This window comes from Rissa tridactyla, chromosome 1, assembly GCF_028500815.1.
Source record: "Rissa tridactyla isolate bRisTri1 chromosome 1, bRisTri1.patW.cur.20221130, whole genome shotgun sequence".
Taxonomy (NCBI): Eukaryota; Metazoa; Chordata; class Aves; order Charadriiformes; family Laridae; genus Rissa; species Rissa tridactyla.
Window position 1 is genome coordinate 33,141,427 of NC_071466.1, and position 22,720 is coordinate 33,164,146.

At 41.0% G+C, this 22,720-nt stretch overlaps 1 protein-coding gene across 6 annotated transcripts in view; it reads left to right on the forward strand.

Moving 5' to 3' along the window:
- Positions 1 to 22,720, forward strand: part of CAB39L (calcium binding protein 39 like) — a 68,218-nt gene that overhangs the window by 27,042 nt on the left and 18,456 nt on the right. For 4 of the 6 annotated variants that reach the window (XM_054215929.1, XM_054215907.1, XM_054215920.1 and 1 more), the window contains 3 exons: positions 3,712 to 3,860; positions 16,706 to 16,870; positions 21,160 to 21,278. In XM_054215929.1, the coding sequence (XP_054071904.1) occupies positions 3,759 to 3,860; positions 16,706 to 16,870; positions 21,160 to 21,278 (386 nt within the window). In that variant the 5' untranslated portion in view covers positions 3,712 to 3,758. Of the gene's footprint in view, positions 1 to 3,711; positions 3,868 to 16,705; positions 16,871 to 21,159; positions 21,279 to 22,720 lie in introns of those variants that run through there. The other 2 variants (XM_054215915.1, XM_054215940.1) reach the window with 2 other exon arrangements.

Consider the following 22,720-nt stretch of genomic DNA (forward strand, 5'->3'; position numbering starts at 1 on the left):
CAATTTTTGGGTAGGCTCTTAATTCCCATTCCTCTCTAAATAAGATCCCATCTCCAAATTGCTCTAACCTTCTCAGATGATCGGTCTCCCTTTGCATGGTTATTTTCCTTCAACTATTTAATTTTCTATTATATTCAGTTTAGTGTATTTCCATTCAGATGCATGGATTCTACAGTGTTTTCTCTGTCTAAAAATATATTAACAAGGGATTGTAGTATGAGCCTGTGGTTGTATTCTTTTCAGTTGTCATTCATCTTTGTATTTCAGTTATTTTTAGAGCGGTTTCTTGAGGAAATGAAGCTTATCTGGTCATGCTGTCCATCTCATCCTACTTCTCTTTGTGTGGTAACTTCTGAACAAAGTCCTACTGGATGATTTCAAGCAACCTTGACAGAGGGCTAGATGCCCGGAAAATACCGAGTTCCAAAAACCAAACTGAAAATAGGTGATGAAAGGAGTAGGGAATTTAAACCAAATGAGTGCCTCTACTGACGAGACCTTCCAAGTAGAGCTTAGAGAGCAGAGAGCTGATGTAAAGAGAGGACACAGCAGAAACGCCCCAGCTGTGCTATGAATTTTAGCAAGAGCTTGTGCTTTTTTTGATGCTAGAGAATCCAATCATGAGGAGCAAAGCTGGAGGAGAAGAGTCCTTGTTCTGCCATGTGCCTTATGGAATAGCCATCCAAAAGACATCACATCCTAAATCTCAGCAAAGCGACTTTACCCCCATTTACTTCTCCCTGTAATTGTGAATAGCACATCCTCCCTAGGGGATTCCTGCATGGAGAAGCAAAAGGGACCATAACCTGCAGCTGCCAGTATAGATTTTCTGGATGCATCATCTTTTGTCAGCTGCTGATGGGTTAAAAACTGTGTCGTGGAAAGGGGTAAATACATAAATGTTCTTCGATGCACATCTGGGGCTCTTCCCCTTTTTCTCTCTGTCTCCCTCCACTTGCATACAGTGGATGCTTTGCTTTGTATGTAAGACTGATAAATGAAGTGAAGCAGAGACTTGGCTCTGTTCAGCGGAGGGATGAACTAAACAGTCTCTTGAGTCCCTTCCTGCCCTATTATCAGTGATTTTGCTGTTGCGATTAGGAGACTTGGTAGGGTGTGAAGTGAAGAGGAATGGTATTTTATCGCTGAGCAGTGCTGTGGTGGCTTGGCGGTGAGACTGGAAGTATACGGTGGAAAAGTGCTAGCCTGGCTCTTGGAGTTTTATGGCAAAATGAGTGATTATTTAAATACAGACACCATACTCTAGACAGCTATGTAAGTTACTTTTTGGGAGGAAAATGTGTTTATAATTTATAGTCAACATTTAAGTTAGAAATGTAGACTTCAGGTTTTTTTTAAATCTCAGAACCTCTAGCTCATGAGTATTTCAATTTAAAAATCAATTTTTCTCCACCTTTGCTTTTCCTTGTGTGGAGACTTCTAAAAGGGGAAGATGAAGGGATATGTTCAGCAATCTGAATAAGCCTACCCCACCTTGGATGAAAATACTGCTTTTCTGAAACGCAACGTGCCTGTTAAGCTGCTGCTCTCAGACTCTGTCTCTCTTTTGCACGTTCACGTCCTCATGCAGTGTCTTCACAGATAATGAAAACTTGCAGAATCAGGTCCTTCTCAAAGTGTGTTGTGAATTAGTAATCTTCTAATTGCAGCACGTGTGGGATTATGGGGTGCTTGGTGCTTGCTAGCAGTGTTTAAACAAATGTATTGTATAATACTGGCATCCCAGTCTTTTGCAGTGCTTGTATGTAGCTGAACATGCCCAAAGCAGTTAGTTGTTAGCATACCCAGTCTTCAGTCTTGCACGTTGGCAAGTTGAGGTGTGACTCTGCTCGGTTGCTGGTCGGATGGTGCTGCCAAAGCTCGCAGTTGTGAGCTCCATGGGAGCAGGAGTCCTCAGCTCAGAGCTCAGCCAAGTAATGAAGGTTACGTAGCCAAAAATGCAGAAATAAAAATGAGTTTGAACTGAACCGTGAGAAGCTTGAAAATGGAAATCCGAAAGAGGTGAGCTTTCAGATGTTGGATGGGAAAATATTTCTGTAAAACTGACCTAGCAACAAATGAGAAGCTATACACAAATTCCCCTGCTCTGGACACTATAAAGAAACTTTTGGTTTAAATAAGACATTTAAAACTATTTCCTGCGTGTCATAGAAACTGTTCTCGTAAAGATAATCTGCAAAAATATTTTGAAATGTTTTTAATAAGATGTTAGGACACAGTCCGTTTAGGTTTTTTTTTAAATTTCTTTTTTAAAGTACTCCTCTATGGTTTGAATTTTATACTTGGCTGTTTTATATGGTTGCTATTTATAGTTGTAATAGAATGTATATCTAATCTGGGTATTAATTCCATAGGATATTTGGGGATTAGTAACACATGGATGTATGGCACAAATGGGGTCATACTTCATGGTGGACTCTGTAATGTGTGAGTAGTAACAAGGAAGCCTGAAGGGAGTGGGTGCTTTGGGACAACTGGGAAACCGTTACACCATTGTTTTCTTCTTTGTACGATGTGTATTGTGCTCATTTAGTTCTCTCCTTTAAAACCTCTTCTATAAAGCTTTTTTTTTTAAATTGTAAAAGTTGAAGAAGAATAAGGAGATTGAAGTGGTTTGTGTATATAGTTATGTTTTCACAGCTTACCTTGCAAATGTGTGTGTGGCGGGATGGTGATGGTTGTCTTTTGTTGTGGAAAGAGATGGAAGTTTGACATTATTTTTGCCTTTTTTTTTTTTTTTAACCTCTTCTTTGTTACTGTACAAACTGGAATACAGTCCAGAACGGTGCTCTTCTCTCCCTGGAAAGTGGTATTGCCTGAACCAGAGCATGTTCCCATCTGTAGTCTGTCTATTGACTTCATTTGTATCAGACCCTCAGCAAAACCCATGGGAATTCAGAACTTAATGCTATGTAGGATCAGAAACTAAGCTACTTGGTTTCTTTCATGTATAAATACAGTGATGTGGTATTTGCCTTTTTAACCATATAGAGGAAGAATGTTTTAAATGTAACAAACAACCCCATTTTTGTTCAAATGCTCAGTTTTTCATTTAAATGTCATGAAAACACTTGTGTCCATATTTGGGCCTGACCTTCTATTCCTTATTTAATTCAGGCAATGTTTTACACAAGTGAGATCTGACCCACAGATTCTTGAAGTCTGTCAGACTTAGGGGGTAGCTTCTACTGCTGCTTCTCGAGAAGCTTTAGGCTGAGAAAGAAAAGCAGCTGAAGAACAAGGAGCGATGGTGGAGAAGCTGGGACCTTATCTTGCAATGCTCTAAACAAAGGACGCTTTTGGTATGCTGGCGTCTACAGTTGGTTATCTGCATCGTGATGAAGCCGGTGAAGTTTGGCAGAAACCCCTATCAGAAATCTAGTGGAGCCTGCCAGATATGCAGTGTCCAAAAAAACATTGGGCCATAGACATAGACTCGCTGGAGCACCGACCTGTAGGTCAGGGGCCTTTAGGAAGCATCCAGCTCCTGCGCAGGTGCTGAGTAGCTGCTTTCCACATGCTAATGGTGGCTTGTGACTGTACGTGAGAACTTTTACTGCCCTACTGAGTAGCCGAAGCAAAATATAGTGCCTGAGGCATAACCTTTTCTTATTCATAATGTCTTTGTGTGTTTTTGTTGCATTTTCTTATAAACCTTAAGAGCTATTTTTGTTTCTTGTTTCTTTTAAGGCAGTCCTCTTCTATCCTGAAGGAAGAAATCCAGGTGAAGAAAAACCATGCCTTTGTTTAGTAAATCACACAAAAACCCTGCTGAGATTGTGAAAATTCTGAAAGAAAACATGGCCATATTGGAAAAACAAGAAAAAAAGACAGACAAGGTATGAGGTAATGTTGGGGAAGACAAATAAGGTTTTTATGCTGGGGAAACAGTAGAATAAGGGGAATAAAATAGCATTCACTTACTGCCCTGATTCTGCAAGTGCTTGCACATGTCGGTAGCTTTGTGTTTGAACGGTCCTGCTGAAATGAGGGGCTTTTGCATAAGTGAAGTACAACAGATCTGGGGGTCAAACAGAAAGTGTTAAGATCTAGGAGCCTCAGCCAAAACAAAGGGTGATGTCCTACTACTTCAAATAGTAATGCCTCTAACAAAACAGCTTGGAAGGCTATTTGAAAACTATTATACCGTTAATTGGTTTAGCAGGATAACAAATGAGACTGCAAATTAATGTGTAGGTACCCACAGAGCAAAACTTACTTCTGATGAATGTTGTTTGCATAAAACAGCGAACCTGTTTGTATTCAGATGTACATAAGAGAGTCTCACTCTCTTGATCCTTTCCTATCTTCTGGGTGCTAGTGAGCTAAATGAGCTGCACTACTCGTATTCTAATTATAGCACTAGGTTTTTGCTAATGCTATTGCTCTCCTCTAACTCTGTGACACAGACCTGAGTTACTTTTGCCACTCTTCCGATGAGCAGTGGAGAAGATGAACCCCAGCGTGCAAAGTGCTCCCAGTTAGGAATTTATGCTTACATAAAATCAAATAATTTAATTTTTTTTTTTTGCACCTGAGGCTCTGGCCCTTTATATTATTACTGTAGTAGAAGTGTATGATTTTAATTAACAACAAACTTTTTAGGTTAAAACTGAAGGTCAGTGCAAACAGAAATAGCTAATAAGTGACATGAATGCAGTTTTCGTGCAGCTGATGTTTGTGTGCGCATGTTGCGCTTCCCCCACCTTGTGCAGAAGTCTGTATTAGAATGAACCCACCCAAAAGGTAAGCATGGAGCCCTTTGTGCCCTCAGTGAAACCCTCTTGAAATTTTCTGGTTCAAAGCAAGTAGCTCAGTGTGTGTTAATTATGTAAGATCAGTCACAGGGATTTCAGGGAGGCCTCTGGTATTTGACGTCTCATGCTGAAATGCCTTCAATTAACTGAAGAGCACTGAGAGAATCTGACTCTGAACTAAAACTTAAAATAAGTAACTAAATAAACCAGCAGTGTCTGCCCTCCTCTGCTGAATTCATCCTTCAGAGCCTCATTAAAGAAGACATTCAAAGCAGAAGCTCTGGACTCAGATTTCTTTTCGATTTGCTTTGCAGCATGACTCCTCTGGGTTGTGGTTTTGAGGATTTTTGGCTTTGAGCTGGTTTGTTTATTTGGGTGTCGGTGACAAAGGAGGAGAAATTTGGACTTCTTAGAAAATCAAGAACCCAATGTAAATTTTTCATAAATGTCAGAACAGCTGGCGTGTGTTTTCCTCACAAAGTGAAAGAGCGTTACCCCAGTGTATTAGGATGGAAACAGCTCACGAATTTAGCGACGATGTTTATTTTACAGGAGGAGTTTGGTTTTCAGTATTTTCTGCTGTACTTTTTATCACTATGGGACGGAGACTGTTCTGGGTTCAATGTTGGGTGACTGGGGGAGAGGAGGGAGGGAGGGGACAAGGCAGTCGCTTCAGTGGCAAGGCAGAAAGTGAAGAAAGCGGCCTTTTTTGGACAGTATTTACACATAGGCTTTACGTGGCTTGTTGACTCAGGACTTTGCACTCCGATGTAGAGGCAGCTTCTCCCTTGAGAAGGGAAGATGTGAGACTCCTTGGTAAGGCTACCTTTCATCTAAAGTGTTGCACTGAGGTGTCCTGAAATAAATCCCTATTAAAGAAAATAGCCAGATTCGTGGTCCTGAGTTTAGGGAAGTAAATCATAAGGAATATCTTTAGTACTGTGACAACGATAAACTTTAAAAAATGGCAGGAAAATTAACTCTTGCAAAAACAATCACCCCATCACATCTCTTACTATCCATACAGGTTTGTGGGCTTAGTAAAACCATTTTTAAGTGTTGTTGTTTGCCTTTTGAATTGGAGAAGAAAAGATGATGGGCAGACTTCCAGTGGCACACAGATTTTCAAAACTTACTCCCTTAGTAGTACTCATGAATAACATCTTGTCTTTTCATGAGTATGATTAGAGAAATTTAACTGAAAACAAAGGCAAACAAAACCAAAGCACAGTGCTGTACTCTGTGCTCTTCAAAACCTGGCAAGGTTTTTAAATTTACCTGATTTGATTTCCAAAGGGAGATGAAACATGTCAAACTTCCATAAAAGGGCACAGAGATCTGGTTGCTGCAAGAGCCAGAGACCCTGGATATCCCAGAACTGGTTTTGGACCCTGTGGGCCTGTGAACGCAGAAGTTTGGGAATCAGGGCTCTCTGATTTTTCAGATTCCTGTCTTGTCTCCTTGTCTGCTGCGAGAATTGGAAGGGTGCTGTTGTGCCTCACTATAAAACCAAGGTTCCCAGTATTTCTGGGGTACAACTCCACGGCATTCCTGATGTTGCTCGCGTGCAGAATAGCTTCCAACTAGGACTTGCCTCACATGCGTAAACAAGAAGATTTACCCTCTGACAATTGAGCTGTTATTGTAGTACAGTCAATGTGGTATGTGGGCTGAGACAGCTAAAAGCTGCTAATACAGCCGGAATTGTCAGAGAAGTGTGGCAAAGCCTAAATTAACTGCAGGGCTAGTGGAGAACCTTCTTGTTTCCTTTCCCAGTTAAGAAATAGTAAGTACGAGGTGAAGATGCCCTGGGCAGCTTTGGGGGAGGTGGCATGAGGTTGGACAAGGAGAGGCTTGACGCTTCTAATGCAACTTTGTGCAACTTTCAGCAGGAACCATCCATGCCTCGAAGGGGCCGTTTTTAAATAATGCAAAAATGACCGTTCCTACCAAGTTGTGCAGGATGCAGGTAGAGGGAGCCTTCCAGCTCAGTTAAAACTTTCTGAGTAATGGTAAGGGGTGGGGGGGACGACACAAATTGATACACAGGATGCAGAGAAGCCACTTGTAAGTGTAAAGATGTATTATACATTTTTTCTGAGACACATTTCCATGTATACACGTAATATACAGAAGTTTGCACTCTTTCTTAATGATGCTTTTTGTTAGTCATAGAACAGGGCTCAGTCAGACTTTGAACTCTGTGGACTGCACCAGCATCTGTCGTCTTAGATAAGGATTGAATTTGACCCAGTTCCTCCCTGTGTCTTTTTCTTTTTTTTAAAAAAACATATTAATGTGTATACTGTTGCCATAATGCTTTTTAAACACTCTCAACTGAAAAATAGGCTAAGTTTGAATATTTGGTTCTTACTTTTATTTTATGGGTGGGATTTTTTTGTTTGTTTGTTTGCATGGATATATGCAAACAAACATATCCATATGCATGGATATGGCTATCTACCTGAAGTCATGGCTAACTGGGGAGGTCCCAATGGACTGGAGGGTAGCAAATGTAGCGCCCATCTACAAAAAAGGCAGAAAGGAGGATCTGGGAAACTATAGGCCTGTCTGACCTCGGTAGCAGGGAAGGTCATGGAGCAGATCATCTTGAGTGTCATTACAACTCATATAATGGACAAGCAGGGGATCAGGCCTAGTCAGCATGGGTTTATGAAAGGCAGGTCCTGCCTGATGAACCTGATCTCCTTCTATGACAAGATGACCCGATTATCGGATGAGGGAAACGCTGTGGACATTGTCTACCTAGACTTTCGAAAAGCATTTGACACTGTCCCCCATAGAATTCTCACAGAAAAACTGGCGGCTCATGGTCTGGAAGAGCGTACGATCTGCTGGATCAAGCACTGGCTGGATGGGCGGTCCCAAAGAGTGATGGTCAATGGAGTTAAATCCAGCTGGCGGCCGGTCACAAGTGGTGTCCCTCAGGGCTCAGTGTTGGGACCATTTCTGTTTAACATCTTCATTGACGACCTTGATAAGGACATAGAGTGTACCATCAGCAAGTTTGCAGATGACACGAAGCTAAGCAGGAGTGTTGATCTACATGAGGATAGGGAGGGTCTACAGAAAGACTTGGATAGATTGGACCGATGGGCCAATGTTAATGGAATGTGCTTCAACAAGGCCAAGTGCCGGGTCCTGCACTTGGGCCACAACAACCCCATGCATCGCTACAGGCTTGGGGAAGTGTGGCTGGAGAGCTGCCTGGCAGAAAGGGACCTGGGGGTTCTAATTGACAAGCGGCTGAACATGAGCCAGCAGTGTGCCCAGGTGGCCAAGAGGGCCAATGGCATCCTGGCTTGTATTAGAAATAGTGTGACCAGCAGAAGGAGGGAGGTGATTGTCCCCCTGTACTCAGCACTGCTGAGGCCACACCTTGAGTATTGTGTCCAGTTCTGGGCTCCTCAATATGAGAGAGATATCGAGGTGCTGGAGCAAGTGCAGAGGAGGGCAACGAAGCTGGTGAAGGGCCTGGAGAATAAATCTTATGAGGAGCGATTGAAGGAGCTGGGACTGTTTAGTTTGAGGAAGAGGAGGCTGAGGGGAGACCTCATCACTCTCTACAACTACTTGAAAGGACATTGTAGAGAGGTTGGTGCTGGTCTCTTCTCACAGCTAATTAGGGATAGAACAAGAGGGAATGGGTTCAAGCTGCAGCAGGGTAGGTTTAGGCTGGACATTAGGAAACAATTCTTCACAGAAAGCGTGGTCAGACACTGGAATAGGCTGCCCAGGCAGGTGGTGGAGTCACCATCCCTGAATATGTTTGGGTCGTTTAGATGTGGTGTTAGGGGATATGGTGTAAGGGAGAACTTTGTAGAGTGGAGTTGATGGTTGGACTCGATGATCCCAAGGGTCTTTTCCAACCTAAATGATTCTATGTGTGCATGAAGCTTTGCCATTTTCTCAGCTACATTCTGATGGTTGATGGACCACAGGTTGAGAAGTGCTATCATACGTGGCTCCTCCTCCTCTGAAGTGCTTTTTCTAATACCTCATTTTTAATTTTTTTAAAATAACATTTATTTTAAAGAAGGTATTGCAGCACTGGCAAATCTAATGTAACAATTGGGAGATTAAGTAGGCTAAAACAGAGCTGGAAAAGTGGACTAAGCCTTCTTCATCAACCATCCTCCTCTCTTCTAACAGCTGAAATAAATAAGGTGTTCTTGTGGCACGTACAATTGCTGACATCCTGTTCTGGCTTTGATGAGGTGAAGAACAATTAATTATGTTTTATTACAGAATTCTATAAATGCTATAAAAAGTTAATCTCAGCCATGCAGAACCAAACTGTGCTTGGATTTAATGAGAAATATCCATTCTGGAATTAACTAGAAAAACAAGGAAGTATTTAAATACCTAGGAAATGAAGCCTTCAGAGCTTAGACTCTCTTCCTTCTTTCTGGCACAAACTTCTGGAGCGTTCAGAGGATACATGTAAATAGGGAGCAGAGGAGGAACAACCCTGATACCAGGTGGACAGATCTGTTGAACCTGAGGAAGAATGGACAGCATATGACACGCTGGTCATACTGCTTCATTTATGACTGATATGCTGCCATGTCTTTTGTTGATGGATGTTGTAAAAGAATATAGAATCATAGAATTGTCTAGGTTGGGATGGACCTTTAAAATTGATTCCAACCATCAGCCTAAGACTGTCAAAGGCACCGCTAAACCACGTCCCTAAGCACCACATCTGCTCGTCTTTTAAATACCTCCAGGGATGGTGATTTACACCACTTCCCTGGGCAGGCTGTTTCAATGTTTGATAACCCTCCCATCTCACAAAAAAAGGGGAGTGACATCCCGACTTCTCAAAGTCTTGTGTTCAGCCACAAGCCCGGTCAGCACAAAGCAGTGCAGGTGGCCTCCAGTATGTCACCGAAGGACATGGATGTCCTTGAACACATCACCCTCTCACTGCTAACCAAACACCTTCGGGTGCGGCACCCATGACTCAGTGCCATCTGCTGTGCCTACAGGTTTGGTAACATTTTCTGAACCTGCCCTGCAGCAAAAGCCTTCAAAGTGTCCCAGGCTGGTAATTTAGTGAAGCAAACGGATCTGGGGTCGGTTGAAACTTGGCCTAGATGGGCTGAAAGACTTGCAGTTTCTAGCACAGCTGATCCAAGACCTGGGTTTTTTCGTGAAAGATGACCCCAAGCGAGTTAGAGCTGGTTCCAGGTGCCATGCTGAGTGTCACTGTTCAGGAACGTAGCGAGGTTAGCTGTAAAATAACCTGAAGTGTGTAGCTTCTTCCCCTTTCACTCAAATATATCTAACAAGACTGCTTGTTCGAGCAGGTCACTGTAATCTGTCCTCTGTTTCATCTCTGTGTATTGTAACAAATTTGGTATTGTTCAGAAGGGTCAGGAGAGCAGCATTTCATTAAGGCTGCAGTTAAAAGGCTTTAAGATTTCCAGAACAAACATTTATATCAATAAATCCAGCTTTTTTGCATAGCAACAGTGAAGCCATTATCAGCTCCTGTTCATCTTGCTGGCTGCTGTGCTGATAAAGCGGCTGGGGACCGGGGTGCGAGATGAGGTGCGTGTGGAGGACATGCTGTGCATTTGCATGGAAGAACGGTTGCGTGACTGCTGCGGACGCCGATACCCATAGATCTGATTCTGCAGCTGCCAAAGTCAGCTGCAAAATTGCCTTCTACTTCATTGCCATGCACTGAAACCAAGGGAATGAGATAAGAAGGGCTTGGCACCCCTTCCTTCCAGCTCTGCATGTCCTGGGGTTTCGTGGAACGTTTCATGTTTCAGCTTCCCTGTTCTGCTAAGGCTTGTTATTGCTCTAGAGATGGGAGAAACTCCAGATACTATCAGGTGCTGGTGCCAGGAGTTTAAAGCCTGTCTTTTCTGGTTGCTTTTTTCTTATTTTTGAGGACCTTACAGCCTTTGGTTCTGCCTTAAGTGCAGGATTAACAGTGGGAAAAGAATTTTATGTCCAGGTGCGGCAAACCCGTCTCTTCCGTTTAATCATATGTCCTTTTAAAAGGCGTTTCCCTGTCATGCCTGCTTGGCCAAATTGTCTTTGCCAGCTTCCTTGAATACTAGGCCATAATATTTTGCTAAATGACAGAGTTCATGCCTCCTGATCCAAAATGTCCACAATTTGTTCCTGTATATCTGTTTATCATGAAATTGTACCAAGAATAAGTCTGTTGGGATGATCCTGAAGCTACATAGATGTTGGATTCACATTCTGCTAATGGCTCTTCTTGGGAGTCCTTGCAGTTGCATATAGAGAAAGTTCTTTTAGGAGAAAAATTGGTTTGAATCACACAGTGTAAATATTTTTAAGCGTGACTGTAAACTAAAACAAGACAAAGCCAGACCAAGGAGCATTATGTTTTTTGTTGTAATGTATAGCGTGGAGTACTGGCCGTTCACTGAGTCACACATTGGAGTATTTAACATCACGCTGGCAGGCATCTGTGTGTGTTACTGTCTGCTGCTGTGCAAGATAGCAACAGTTTAGAAAGATATTTTTTCACTGGAAGTTTGCTAGTACACTAGCAGAAGCTGTAGAATCCTACTCACCATATTCTTATGAAGAATTGAGGATTTTCTGATCTCTATGCAGAAGCCAGATGTCAGGCATCCTGTGTTTTTCTTATGTATATTTGGTATCTGGGTTGGGAAAGGTGGAAAAAGTTAATGCAATCTGTTTTTTCTTCACTGTTACAGTTGGTCATAAATGTTATATTAATTCCCTGGATGAATAAAAGTAAGAATAAGCCCTTCTGACCTGTAACATACGTACGCATGTGTGAAACCACTAACCTTTTGGTGAAACAGAGGTAAAATAGAGACAAGCCACTGAAAGCTTTGAAAAGTTGTAGTTCAGGTGTAGCAGCTCGGACTGTTGATTATTCAAGGCTTGATACTTTTCCCCTTATGGTTTGTGTAGTCATCCTTGGAGAGGAGTAAAAAGGAGCGGTGAATCTACATTGCGTAGCAGGAGATCCACCTCTCTGCCTCTCTGGCAAGCATAACAGGTCTGAATCATGAGCACTTAATATTGGCACTTTTAAGATAAACGTGAAATTGTCATAAGTAGCTAAGGAGAGGGGAAGGGCAAGGTTTGTAAGTAGAGGTGACTTTTATTAAGCCAGTTGGAATATGTAAAAATTTAAGTTGCTGAAATTGGGGACTCTTGGTAAAGCATCTCTGTGGTGTGCTAATAGGATTTTTCAAAAATGCCTTTTTATGAAGTTTTGATTTCTGAAGCAGAAGATCTGCTTTGTTTATTTTGCTATATCACGCACAAGCAGTGCTGGAGATAAAAAAGCTTAGCTTTTGAGTATGGAAAGCCACAACTCATGTAATTATGGAAATAAAAATTCAGTTTTCTGCGTGAACAAAGATCAGACCTTTGTTTTAGCCTTCCATGCTATTCTCTAAAATCTCTGGAAGATTTTAGAAGAACAGAAAAATTTTAACATTTGGAGGATTTATTTATAATCCCTTAATGAAAAAAACAAGAAACTCCTTATTGAACTGTCTTGTATAATTGTGGAATATAGAGAAAAAATTAACTGTTTTGTAGCATTCCTTAATAATGTTAAATTACTGCCCTAAGAACATTGTCATCCTCTTGGGCCTCCTGTAGAGATCAGTCAAAAAAACCCATAGATGAAACTCAGAAATTGTCTTCTAGACCTGGCAAAGTTAAACCAAAGAACCCAATATTAGCACTGTGGGCAAGGAAGATCAACACTGAAGTACGGAAATATTTCAGTATATGCATAGTAGTGTTACCTATTCTTTAATAAAGACTGGACCTTTGCAACAAAATTGGCTGGTCTTCACATGTGCATTACGCTGCGGAGAGGAGAGTCTTGAGGTCTTTCAAGGAAGAATTTTTTTTTCCATGTAGAATTTCAGGGAATAATGTCTTCATAAACTCCTTTCTTTGTGTTATGAACCTCTTAAGTCAACAATGACAAGACTTTGATCTATGATGAAAACAAGCTTGGGAACAAATATCTTCGACTTAAGTTTCCAGCTCTCATTGTGGAATCTGTTGGTAGGTTTGGAGAGACACATTAACGCTGACAAACTCCTGACTTCGTAAGCAGTGGTGACTGAGCACTTTTATAATTTAACTTGGATAAGTTATATAAGTTTATCTATGCTGTCACTTCTCAAATTCCAAAGCTATTGTACGTCATCGAGTCCAGTAGGGTTAGCAAAGTAGTCCAAGAATTGTTAGACTTCAACATTTACACAAGATGTTATGGTTCAAAATGGACCCAGAAACCTCTTGTGGGTTGCCGGTCACTATAAACTATACTCTGTCGATAAAGAGTTATTTCCTGTTGGAAATAACTTGTTGTTAGTCCTGCATTAGTCCAAAGTAGAGAAGAAATGGCCATCATTATAAAAACTGCCTTCATTGCACAGGTCGGTATGGGTTGTGTTCTCCTTCACTCCCCTTACACAGCTATTGCAAGTCAGCCTTGGAACTCATTTGTGACTTACCCAGGTACCCACCCTGAATTTCAGTGTTCTGTGGTGGAATTGGATCCTCTCAAGTTTGGACGTTGTGAACTGACATGCCTGTAGATTAGAAACCTGTGAGTTGCTTCAGGAGGTCAAGATCCTGATGCCTGTGCAGTTCAGTGACAGCAGCACAAACGTTAAATTGATGTGTGTGCTGGGAATCAGCTTGCATTTCATCTTGTGCTTTGTAGTCCTTGTCCCTTTAATTGCCCAAAGTTCAGTGTATCCCACTTTTGACATTTGTATGTAATATACGTAAGCTGTTCTGTTTGGGATTCTGTGTACAGTTCTCTCCTCTCCCTCTTTTTTGTCCTCTGCTCACATCGACTTCTCCAAATATAACGGCATAAATTCAGTCATGATGTAAAGGACTCATAGCTAGAGGATAGAAGGAAAATTCTGGAAAGCAGATTGTACATAACTGCAAGAACAAGGCAAATGACTTAAAGTGCTTAGGTATTTCATGAAACCTTTTCTTTTGATCTCTAGCTTCTGCTGAAGTGAGAGTTGCAGCGCTTTGCTTTTGTGGCTGTTGCCACTGATGGAGAATAAATAGTAGTACGGAAGTCATAATAGACTTTGGCATTTCTATCAAATCTCTCTCTTTTTGTCATTGAAATTGTGTTAGTTTTTGCAAATTTTCCTAAGGCGAGTCAGGACCAGTCTGGTTTCTTACGACAAGCTGTTCTGCAGCTACATTTCTGTTGTCTCGTATTTTCCATGTATTTGAGTGAATATACTTGCTTTGTTGTTTGTTTTGGATAGATCTTGCATCTTTAGATCTTGGAATGTCTTTTTTTTTTTTTTTTTCCCCCTGAGTCTTGAGCAAGTTTCCATCCCAGAAACAGTGCTTATGTACTTAGGGTATTATGCTAAAACTGCTGTAAGATTAAGTGGAAATGTCAAAGTGGAGGCTAGAAGTGGCTGTTAAATTTAAGAATCTGTGTTTGGGATTATGCTTTTTCTCCAGATAGTTTATAAGGGATAGGCACAGAAGGGCAGTCCTTAGACTTGACCAGGAATAGTTTTCGGTGGCATGTTGAATGTCAAACCACAGACTATCCAGAGGACATGAAGGGGGAGGAAGTTAAACACAAAATGCAAATTGCATGTAGAAAAGCCGAGAAGATGAGTGTATGGGATGGCAGGTGATTAGAGAGATACAGCTGTGGTGCCCAGTTGTGCCCATCAACACCACAGTGTTCTGTATTTTCTTTTTCTCCTGCAGCACTTTACTTTTTGGCCTCCTTTTTGAGAATTAAATCTAAAGCTGTGTCTTGCAGATATTTTTCTACATATCAGGAAGGAATACTTATACTTGAAAGGAACAGTATTAATTTTTTATTTTTTTTACCCACAGAATGCCAGAGGTATTCACACCCTGCCCAGCAGAATGGGTGAAAAGCCAAAAATGTATGGGTTTTTCCTTTGATATGAAAATATTTGCACAGCTCTTATAAAGATTGATTGCTTTAGTTTCCAAGATAGCACCCCTGTTGTTAATCCCATCTGTACTCTGTGGGATATCTCTAGTGACATACCACTAACATTTGAGGTAAAAATAGGCTCTCTTGCTGAGCGATGGTAAGGAACAAGACTTCTGCTGTGGTTAAAGTTATCACATAGTCATATGCATTTATATGCTGCTCATGCTGACCTATCTCAACTAGCAGAAAACTGAGAGTAGGTACAAACAGATTGGGGAAGAAAATTTCTTGATGCTGTGCAAAATCAATCCTTGAATCTTCCGGGTAGATGCAATGTGAAAGTGGGTTTTTAATGTTTTGGGGTTTTTTTAGGATTTCTAGGCTTTTTCTAGGCTTTTTATTCACTAACATGAATAAAATCTGTGATTTAAATCAGTATTAAAGTGTTGGGCGTCCGGCAGCAGTTGAGAGATGTCTCTCCTGAGCACTCTGGGGTTATTTTTGCAGATTGATGGGGTGGTATTTGAAACTGATTTTTCCTGTCAGTTTATGTGAGAGATGTATTGAAATTATTGATCTGGCTTTGAACACCCATTAATGTCCAGTTAGCTTTTACAAATGACTCTTGGGTTTTCTGTGTGTGTCTTGATTATTTATTTTTTTTTTCTCCTGCTAAGTTAATGAAACACTCATTTCAAATAAACGTTTTGCAATAGAGATGTGAAATGCTGTCCTATCTTCAGCATCTTTAACGATCTCGCCTGGCACTTTCCTGTCATTCCCAGCTTTGCTTTCAAACTCCCTTACTTCCTTCCCACTCCCTGCCAAAAAATCCAACCAGCCTTGCTGCGGGTCACGTGGATATAAAATATGCCCTGACCCAGAAAGAGCTATTGCCTCCATAGCCCCATGGCTAGAGCAGGTGGGATTTAAAGCACACACGCATGTGAAAAAATAATGCTTTTGCTCCGTGGAGTCTTTATTTATACGAAGTGGAGCAAACCTGGGAGCAGAATGTGAGCCAGTGCTGCTGTGCAGTGGCCAGCGGTCGTTTCCCTTGGGAGGTGGGACGCTATCGTTCACATCTGATTTAAAGCCACTGACTGCCATGAATGCCAAGCTGTTACCTGTTTATACGTGTTTCTCTTTCATTTGCCTGTTTTAAGCTTTCTAGTCAAGATATTTGGTAAGGTAATTCCTGATTTGTCTTCTACATTAGGTACCTGAAATATTGCATGGAATTAGTATACAGCAGGTGGGAGAAAAAAGATGAAAGCTCCTTTTAGTTTGCTTGGTGGGAGCTGTGGAGCTTTACTAGAGCAAGTTGTTTAATTTAATTAATTTCCCAACCTGAGACTGAAGCGCCTGTGCGCTCAGTAGGCAAATCCCTTGCAGAAGATGCTGGCTCAAACCACACATGAGGAGGAGAAATACATAGGTGGTGGCAATGCAGAGCTGGCATGGATACAAGGATTTATTTGGGCTACCAGTAGAGGAGCCAGGAGTCATCAGCAAGCAGTTGATGGGGAAGCGGCCACCAGTTTGGTACCTCCGTCTGGCACCTCTCGCACCACGTGTGTTGATGGAGCCCATGGGGCAGCGATGGTGAAAGTGCTGCCCCTTCTGCGGGGCAGCGCCTGTCTCCAAACCCATAAAGGATCTTGCTGATGCCAGTTGGTAATTGCACTCCTGCCCTTATTTTATGTCTGTGGTCTGTAAGTGTTTAAATTGAATATATTTGTGTGCGTGTGTAGGACCTGCAGGATCCAGTGTGGACACTCCAACCTCAGTGAATATGTAAAATTATTAAACCATTTTACAATAGATAATGATCATTGTAAGTACGATTAGAAGCTTTTGTTTTGAACTGCTTGTCTTCTAAAATAAAACAGGTTTTTTTTTCTTTTTTTCTTTTTTTTTTTAAACAAACCCCTTATCCGCTGGCAAACAGGCATCGGAGGAAGTGTCAAAATCTCTGCAAGCGATGAAGGAAATTCTGTGTGGGACCACAGACAAGGAGCCGCCTACAGAAATTGTGGCTCAGCTGGCACAAGAGCTATACAACAGTGGCCTTCTAGTGACCCTTATTGCTAACCTGCAGCTGATAGATTTTGAGGTAGGTAGCATCCATAAGCCTTTTCATATCCTTGGTCTCAGTGTTGTCAATGAGTATAGCTGTATTTTTATGAAATCTAAATAATTTTATTCTATTCAAAACTGTTTTCTGCATGCTGAAGAATGTAGCCGCTGTAGGTTGGTCAGTGTCCTGATAGATGTGCTCATATACTGGAAGTAAATGGAACACATCTGATTTAAATCTCTTGATTTTCTTAAAACAAAACTGAGACAGAAATATTGCTATGTATATCTAAACAAGATAGGAAATGATGCTGAGAATACTGTCTATGACTGACCTTGTAATCCGCAGTGATTAACCTCTTGCTTTGGGATAGTACAACTAGAGTCAGCCACCAACTCTGACGAGTGTGTCCGATTTAGAAGGGGTCCAGGGACATGTAATAAAATTAATTGGAAGCATGGGAAAATCTCATGTGAAAAAGCTTGAAACAAATTGGGATGGTTTATTTGAGAGGAAAGGAGTTGAAAAAGGTGTTAAAAACTGAGGGCAGGTGGCAAGGTAAATTGGGTTGCCCCCACTTAGTTCTTTGGATTAAAAGAAGAAAGGAATATCACTTTTTTTGCTAGCAGAAAGATTAATATGGAAAAAAATGAATATGTGTATATATAAAAATAATTATATATTCCATGGATCTCTTTGCCAGTTTTGTTGCTAAAGCCAAGAACTTAGTAGGTAACTACTAAGACAACTTAGTTACTTGTAATTAAGGAGAAGAAGAGTTATGGGAGAAGAGATTGCAGTAATTCAGGATAAATATAAACCCTTTTAATTGACCTTTGACTGGCAGGGACTGGGAATAAACTTCGTCACTGGCAGGTCATTATAGTATTCCTGTGGTCTACGGTCAGCTGGGATAGTGGTTCCACAGGGACTGCCGTTATGAGTCCTATGACTTCTATGACTCCTGGGTGCTGGTGAATCATCACAAGTGTCCGAGCGTCTCCAAGCAGGCAGAAATCCCCAGCTCTCGGGAACCAAACCTCCACTGCCGAGGTCTGCAGCAGGGGCAGTACCCAATGTGTAGAACAGGGCAACCACTGAATTTAAAAATCAGTTCCCAGAGAGATCGTCTGATGCTCTCAGGGCCACCTTTTGTGGGAGTTACTTTCTTATGGAAGATTTTTCATGATACTGAAGTCATTTGTTGTTACTTTACTTTTCTTTCCATTTTGTAAATGAATGAAAGGGAGGAACAATAGGAGATTCTCCCCCCTCCCCCTTCCCCCCACCTCCAGCAAAGCCAGCATTCAAGGGACTGCTTTATTTTGTATTAAGTTTTGAAAATGTTGTTAGTGGAGTTCTCTCACTCTTCCTCAGGTCTTAAATTCAGGAGATTATTTTTTTTAATGCTAGAATTTTTTCAGATCCTTTCTTCAGATCCTTTCAGTCTTCTCCCTGCCACACCTGGTTACTGTTAAATGTCTTCATTACAAAAAAAACGAACCCCAACAACCCAAACGCCTAAAAATCCAGTAATTTATTTATTTGTTGTTAAGAAAAAAGAAGGGGGGGCAGGGGGAGAAGACACTGTTAGCAAATACACCACAGAAGGGAAACTACTGCCTTATTTTAGTTGCCTGACACTCTGTATTGCTTTTGTCAGACAAAAAATTCTGGACATATTAAACCCACAGTCAAATGCAACCACTGGATGAAATATCAAATCTGTTGCTGAATTACTGTTATTATGAACAATTCTAATAACTTTTGTTGCAAAATAGATTTTTCCATGCTAAAACCTTTTCAATCATTTAGCAAAACTGTTTTACATACTCTTTTTAGCAAACAGTAGAAACACAATGTCGTTGAACAAGAGGACAGTAAGAGCATGTGCTGCTTGGTCTTCATATTCCCATTGGCTTTTTCAGTTTATCAGCTTTTTTGCTTCCATTTTGTTACATCGCTGTCCATAGTTGGCATTTAGGTTTTTTTGTTGAACAAGCAATTTCATCACTTTGTAACACACAAATTAATTTTTTGATCCGCATGTAATGGTAGAAAGCAAGGTCAGAAATTACTTGAAAATCTGATTTGTGTAGGGAATAATGTTTATGTCAGTTACTTCATTTTGTCCTGACTCCCTGTCTCCTCCTCACCAACCCTGCTGCCCACTTTTATCCCAATTTTGCACAGCTGTATTTAACTTTTGAAGATGTGTTTTCAAAGACTTCAGGAAACTTGATTGCTCTGTTTATCAGCGTGAGACCAGAGCAAATTGCCCCAACAAGAAAAAGGCAGAAGCTGAGACTCGAGTCTCATTGTTGAACTTTGAAGAACTGAAGAAAGTGTGTATAGACGAAAAGTCAATTAAAATAAACGATGTTACTAAGTGTCTGTAAGCCTTTAGGTTCACAAACTGTAAAGCCACTCAAAGAGGTAGTAAATAGCCATAAGCCCAGGACTGGTCACATTAGAAGCTTTCCCTTACTTTGTCTTGAAATAGGAGCTAAGTTATGGTATAGGAATCACACAATTTTTTATTTATATAATGGCATTCTTTGCAGGTTTTTTGTTCTTGTCTAGCCACTTTCTCTCCATGCTGCCTTATCTTGTGCTTCAACGGCCATATGTATTTTATTATAAGGCAAAAATCAAATTGCAGATCCAAAAGTGTTGCAAAAGTATTCCAACAATTTTTATGGATGTCTGGTGGTGAGGGAAGTCTGCCTTGGTTCTCTCCATTCCCTCGAGGAGAACCCAGAGAGACCAGTTTCTTTGGCTTTCACCGTTGCCAGTCTCTAGAACATTGGATATAATTGGATATATCTGTGAGATATATACCTATGTATATATATCTCCTCTCTGCTATTGGATATAATGCTGCAGTGCACCTAATATTAAGTAACTAATGTAAAATTTGGCATAGCAGAGAGGATCACTTAATTTTTGGCCATTTTTACCTCACCCTTTCAATAGCTTTTCTCTGTCTGGATTGTTTTTGTCTTGGAGTAACTGCTGAAGCCGCTGGGGATCACAGGATTCCAGACATATGTTACGGGTGTTGTAAAGATGGAGAAGAATGGGATGGCTTTATAAAGAATTAGCCTAATGAAGAGAATGTCCAAGGGTCAAAAGTGTTGCAGACAAAGGTGGATGGACTGGCCTGCTCTGATTTGATTTTCTTATTTAATTCCCTGAGTCTCCAAGCCAGCTGGGTTGGAATGAGTAGGAAAGCAGAATATTTTGTGTTTCTCAGCAGTGATTTATTTGTAGAGGTGAAACCAGGGAATTTCTCTCTGTGTGAAACTATCTGCTCCTTGGCTTCAAGCGTTCAATAAGTTCTCCGCCAAGGAATGTTTGTCCTCTCGAGACAGATCAACGGGCACGTACAGATTATAAGTAACCTTTGCTTCAGCCTGCCCTGTGCATAGTGACCCGCTGTTGACTCAGTGCCTTGGTTACTGGTCATTAGTGCAGCAGTCTCCCGTGGCCTTGGGAGAAAGCGGTCTCTATTTGTCTCCTGTGGCCAGAGGAGAAAGCGGTGGGGGGAGGATGAGGACTTCTAATGCAAGATGTATTGGCAAACCCTGTGGCTCAATAGGACATAAATTGGAAGGGCCTTCTGAAAAGCTGTTTGCATGGGGAAGCATTCAAAGACAAAATGTGATTGTGCACATGTGTGTATATAGGAGAAAATTAGGATGAAGTGAAGGATCTTAGTTGTGACTGAAGCAGAGACATGTATGTGATGCAGCCTTTCTATCAGTAGCAATTATTTCACTCTTCGTGGTAAAATAATGGACGCAGTTTTAAATTTAACCCTGATTCTCAAAAATGCAGTCACACTTGTCATTGATTACATTTGAATAGTGAAAAGCTTTAGCTTTGTAAGTCTAGGCTGTGGGGCAGTGTACTTGGTACTACCTTGACAACTTAAATTTGGAGGCGGTGGGAGCAATAGTACACGCTGCAAAAACTTGTTTGGCTCAGGGTAGTGGCTTGCTTTTTTGGTGCTTTAATGTTGCTATTTAAGATAGCCAGGGATTTGCTTGACAGAATAAGGGGGATGCACATCTTCATTTAGAAAGAGAGAGGTGTAAATGCGAGTGGGGAGATGGGTAGTCTTCAGAGCCACCCGACGGAGGAAGCCTTCTTGTGGCGTTGAAGAAACAGCAAGTATGAGGTGGTGGGACTGTGGAGAGCCCGGAAAAAGAGACTGACTTGTTTTGTTTTCAATTTCATTTCCACTTTAAGTAAAGATTATAGTGAATGGTCATTTGTTCATGTTTTTTTCTTGTTGAAGATATGTTTTGCTTCTTTAACAGGGCAAAAAGGATGTTTCCCAGATATTTAACAACATCTTGAGAAGACAAATTGGCACACGCAGCCCTACTGTGGAATACATTAGTGCCCATCCGCATATCCTATTCATGCTTCTAAAAGGGTGGGTGCTTTAATTTGATTTTCATTAAAGAGCGTTGCCTGGAACATGCTGGCATTGCAGTTGATATACTTCCTCACTTTTATTTTTTAAAAAAAAGGATTTTCAGATTTTATTCCAGATTTCTTATTTTGTTTCTCTCATATTAACTTTTGTTTTACTTATCTGTATACTTTTTAATGACTGGATTATTTTATTTGGCTGTCATTTCTTCACCAAACTTCATGTTGGAATAATTATGTGCTGGTTGTTTTTGACTGCTCCCCACATGACATGTACTTCAGTTCTTGCCTTAAACACTTGTGTAGTATTGTTGATGACTGCTGAGTTTCATTTAGACCTTTTTGCATTGCAGGAGTGACTTATAATGGTGTCTGTAAATAACTGGAGTCAAATGCTGGACCACCATGTGGTGGAATGGAGAGAAGGCAAAATGCATAAAAAGAATATTTGTGTCTGTGGGGCAGACTTCTCCAATGCTTGTAGCCACGTGTGAACAACTTTAAATTAATTCTGTAATGAACTCCACAACCTTCACAACCTTCAGCATTAAATCTTTTTTTTTTTTTTTTTTTTTGGCTTTTAACCTTTGAGGGGGAGTCAGTGCTCAGCTGTAACCTGGTAGTTCCCAAGGTAAGTTGGCCAAGGAGGAGGGAGTAGACTGCCATGTGGAGAGGACTGTATAGTTGTGGAGAGGACTGTATAGTTGCATTCAGCAGTGCAAAGTGTTGACCTAAAACTCTTGAGGTTTCTGTCCCCTTTGCTTTTGGCCAAAGGCACCTTCCATTCAGCAAGAAGGTTTGCTTTTCCAACCCCTGCAATCTACTGTTTTCTGCTCAGTTTTCTGTGGTTTTCTAAACCACAGAAGCCAAAGAATCCAAAGAAGCCAAAACTTTAGGATTTTGTTTATTTTTCCCTAAGGAAAGGAGAATATATGTGATCGGGATTAAAGAACTGATGTAGAAATAAGTACATTTATTAGCTGATGGGTATGAAACAACATGGACTCTTATAGTAGTTGTATGATCACACTAGTAACAGCCATTGAAAAACATGACATAAGCCTTTTAAACTAATGGTTCTTAAAAGAATGAATTTTTTTTAAATGTCCTTCTTGCTCTTGAGGCTTAAGATTTGCATTTTTACCATGCGCTTCACAGCCAGAGTTAGGAAAATACTTAAGCACCATCTAAGATTTGTGCATGACGAGGCTGCAGCCCCAAGGGTAAAATTCCCTTCAGCCTCCCGCCTCTCCCAGGGGGAGACCCGAGCCAGGAGAGAGAGAGAGAGGCACCAGGGTCCTCTAAAATAGTTATTTCCTTCAAAATTGGACACATTCCAGCACAGCTGAGCAGGGAAAAAAGTAACCGAGAGAACTAGTCCAGCGATTTCAAGAACAAGTACCAGGGATTTCAAGAACCGTGAGCTTGTAATTGACAGTGGTG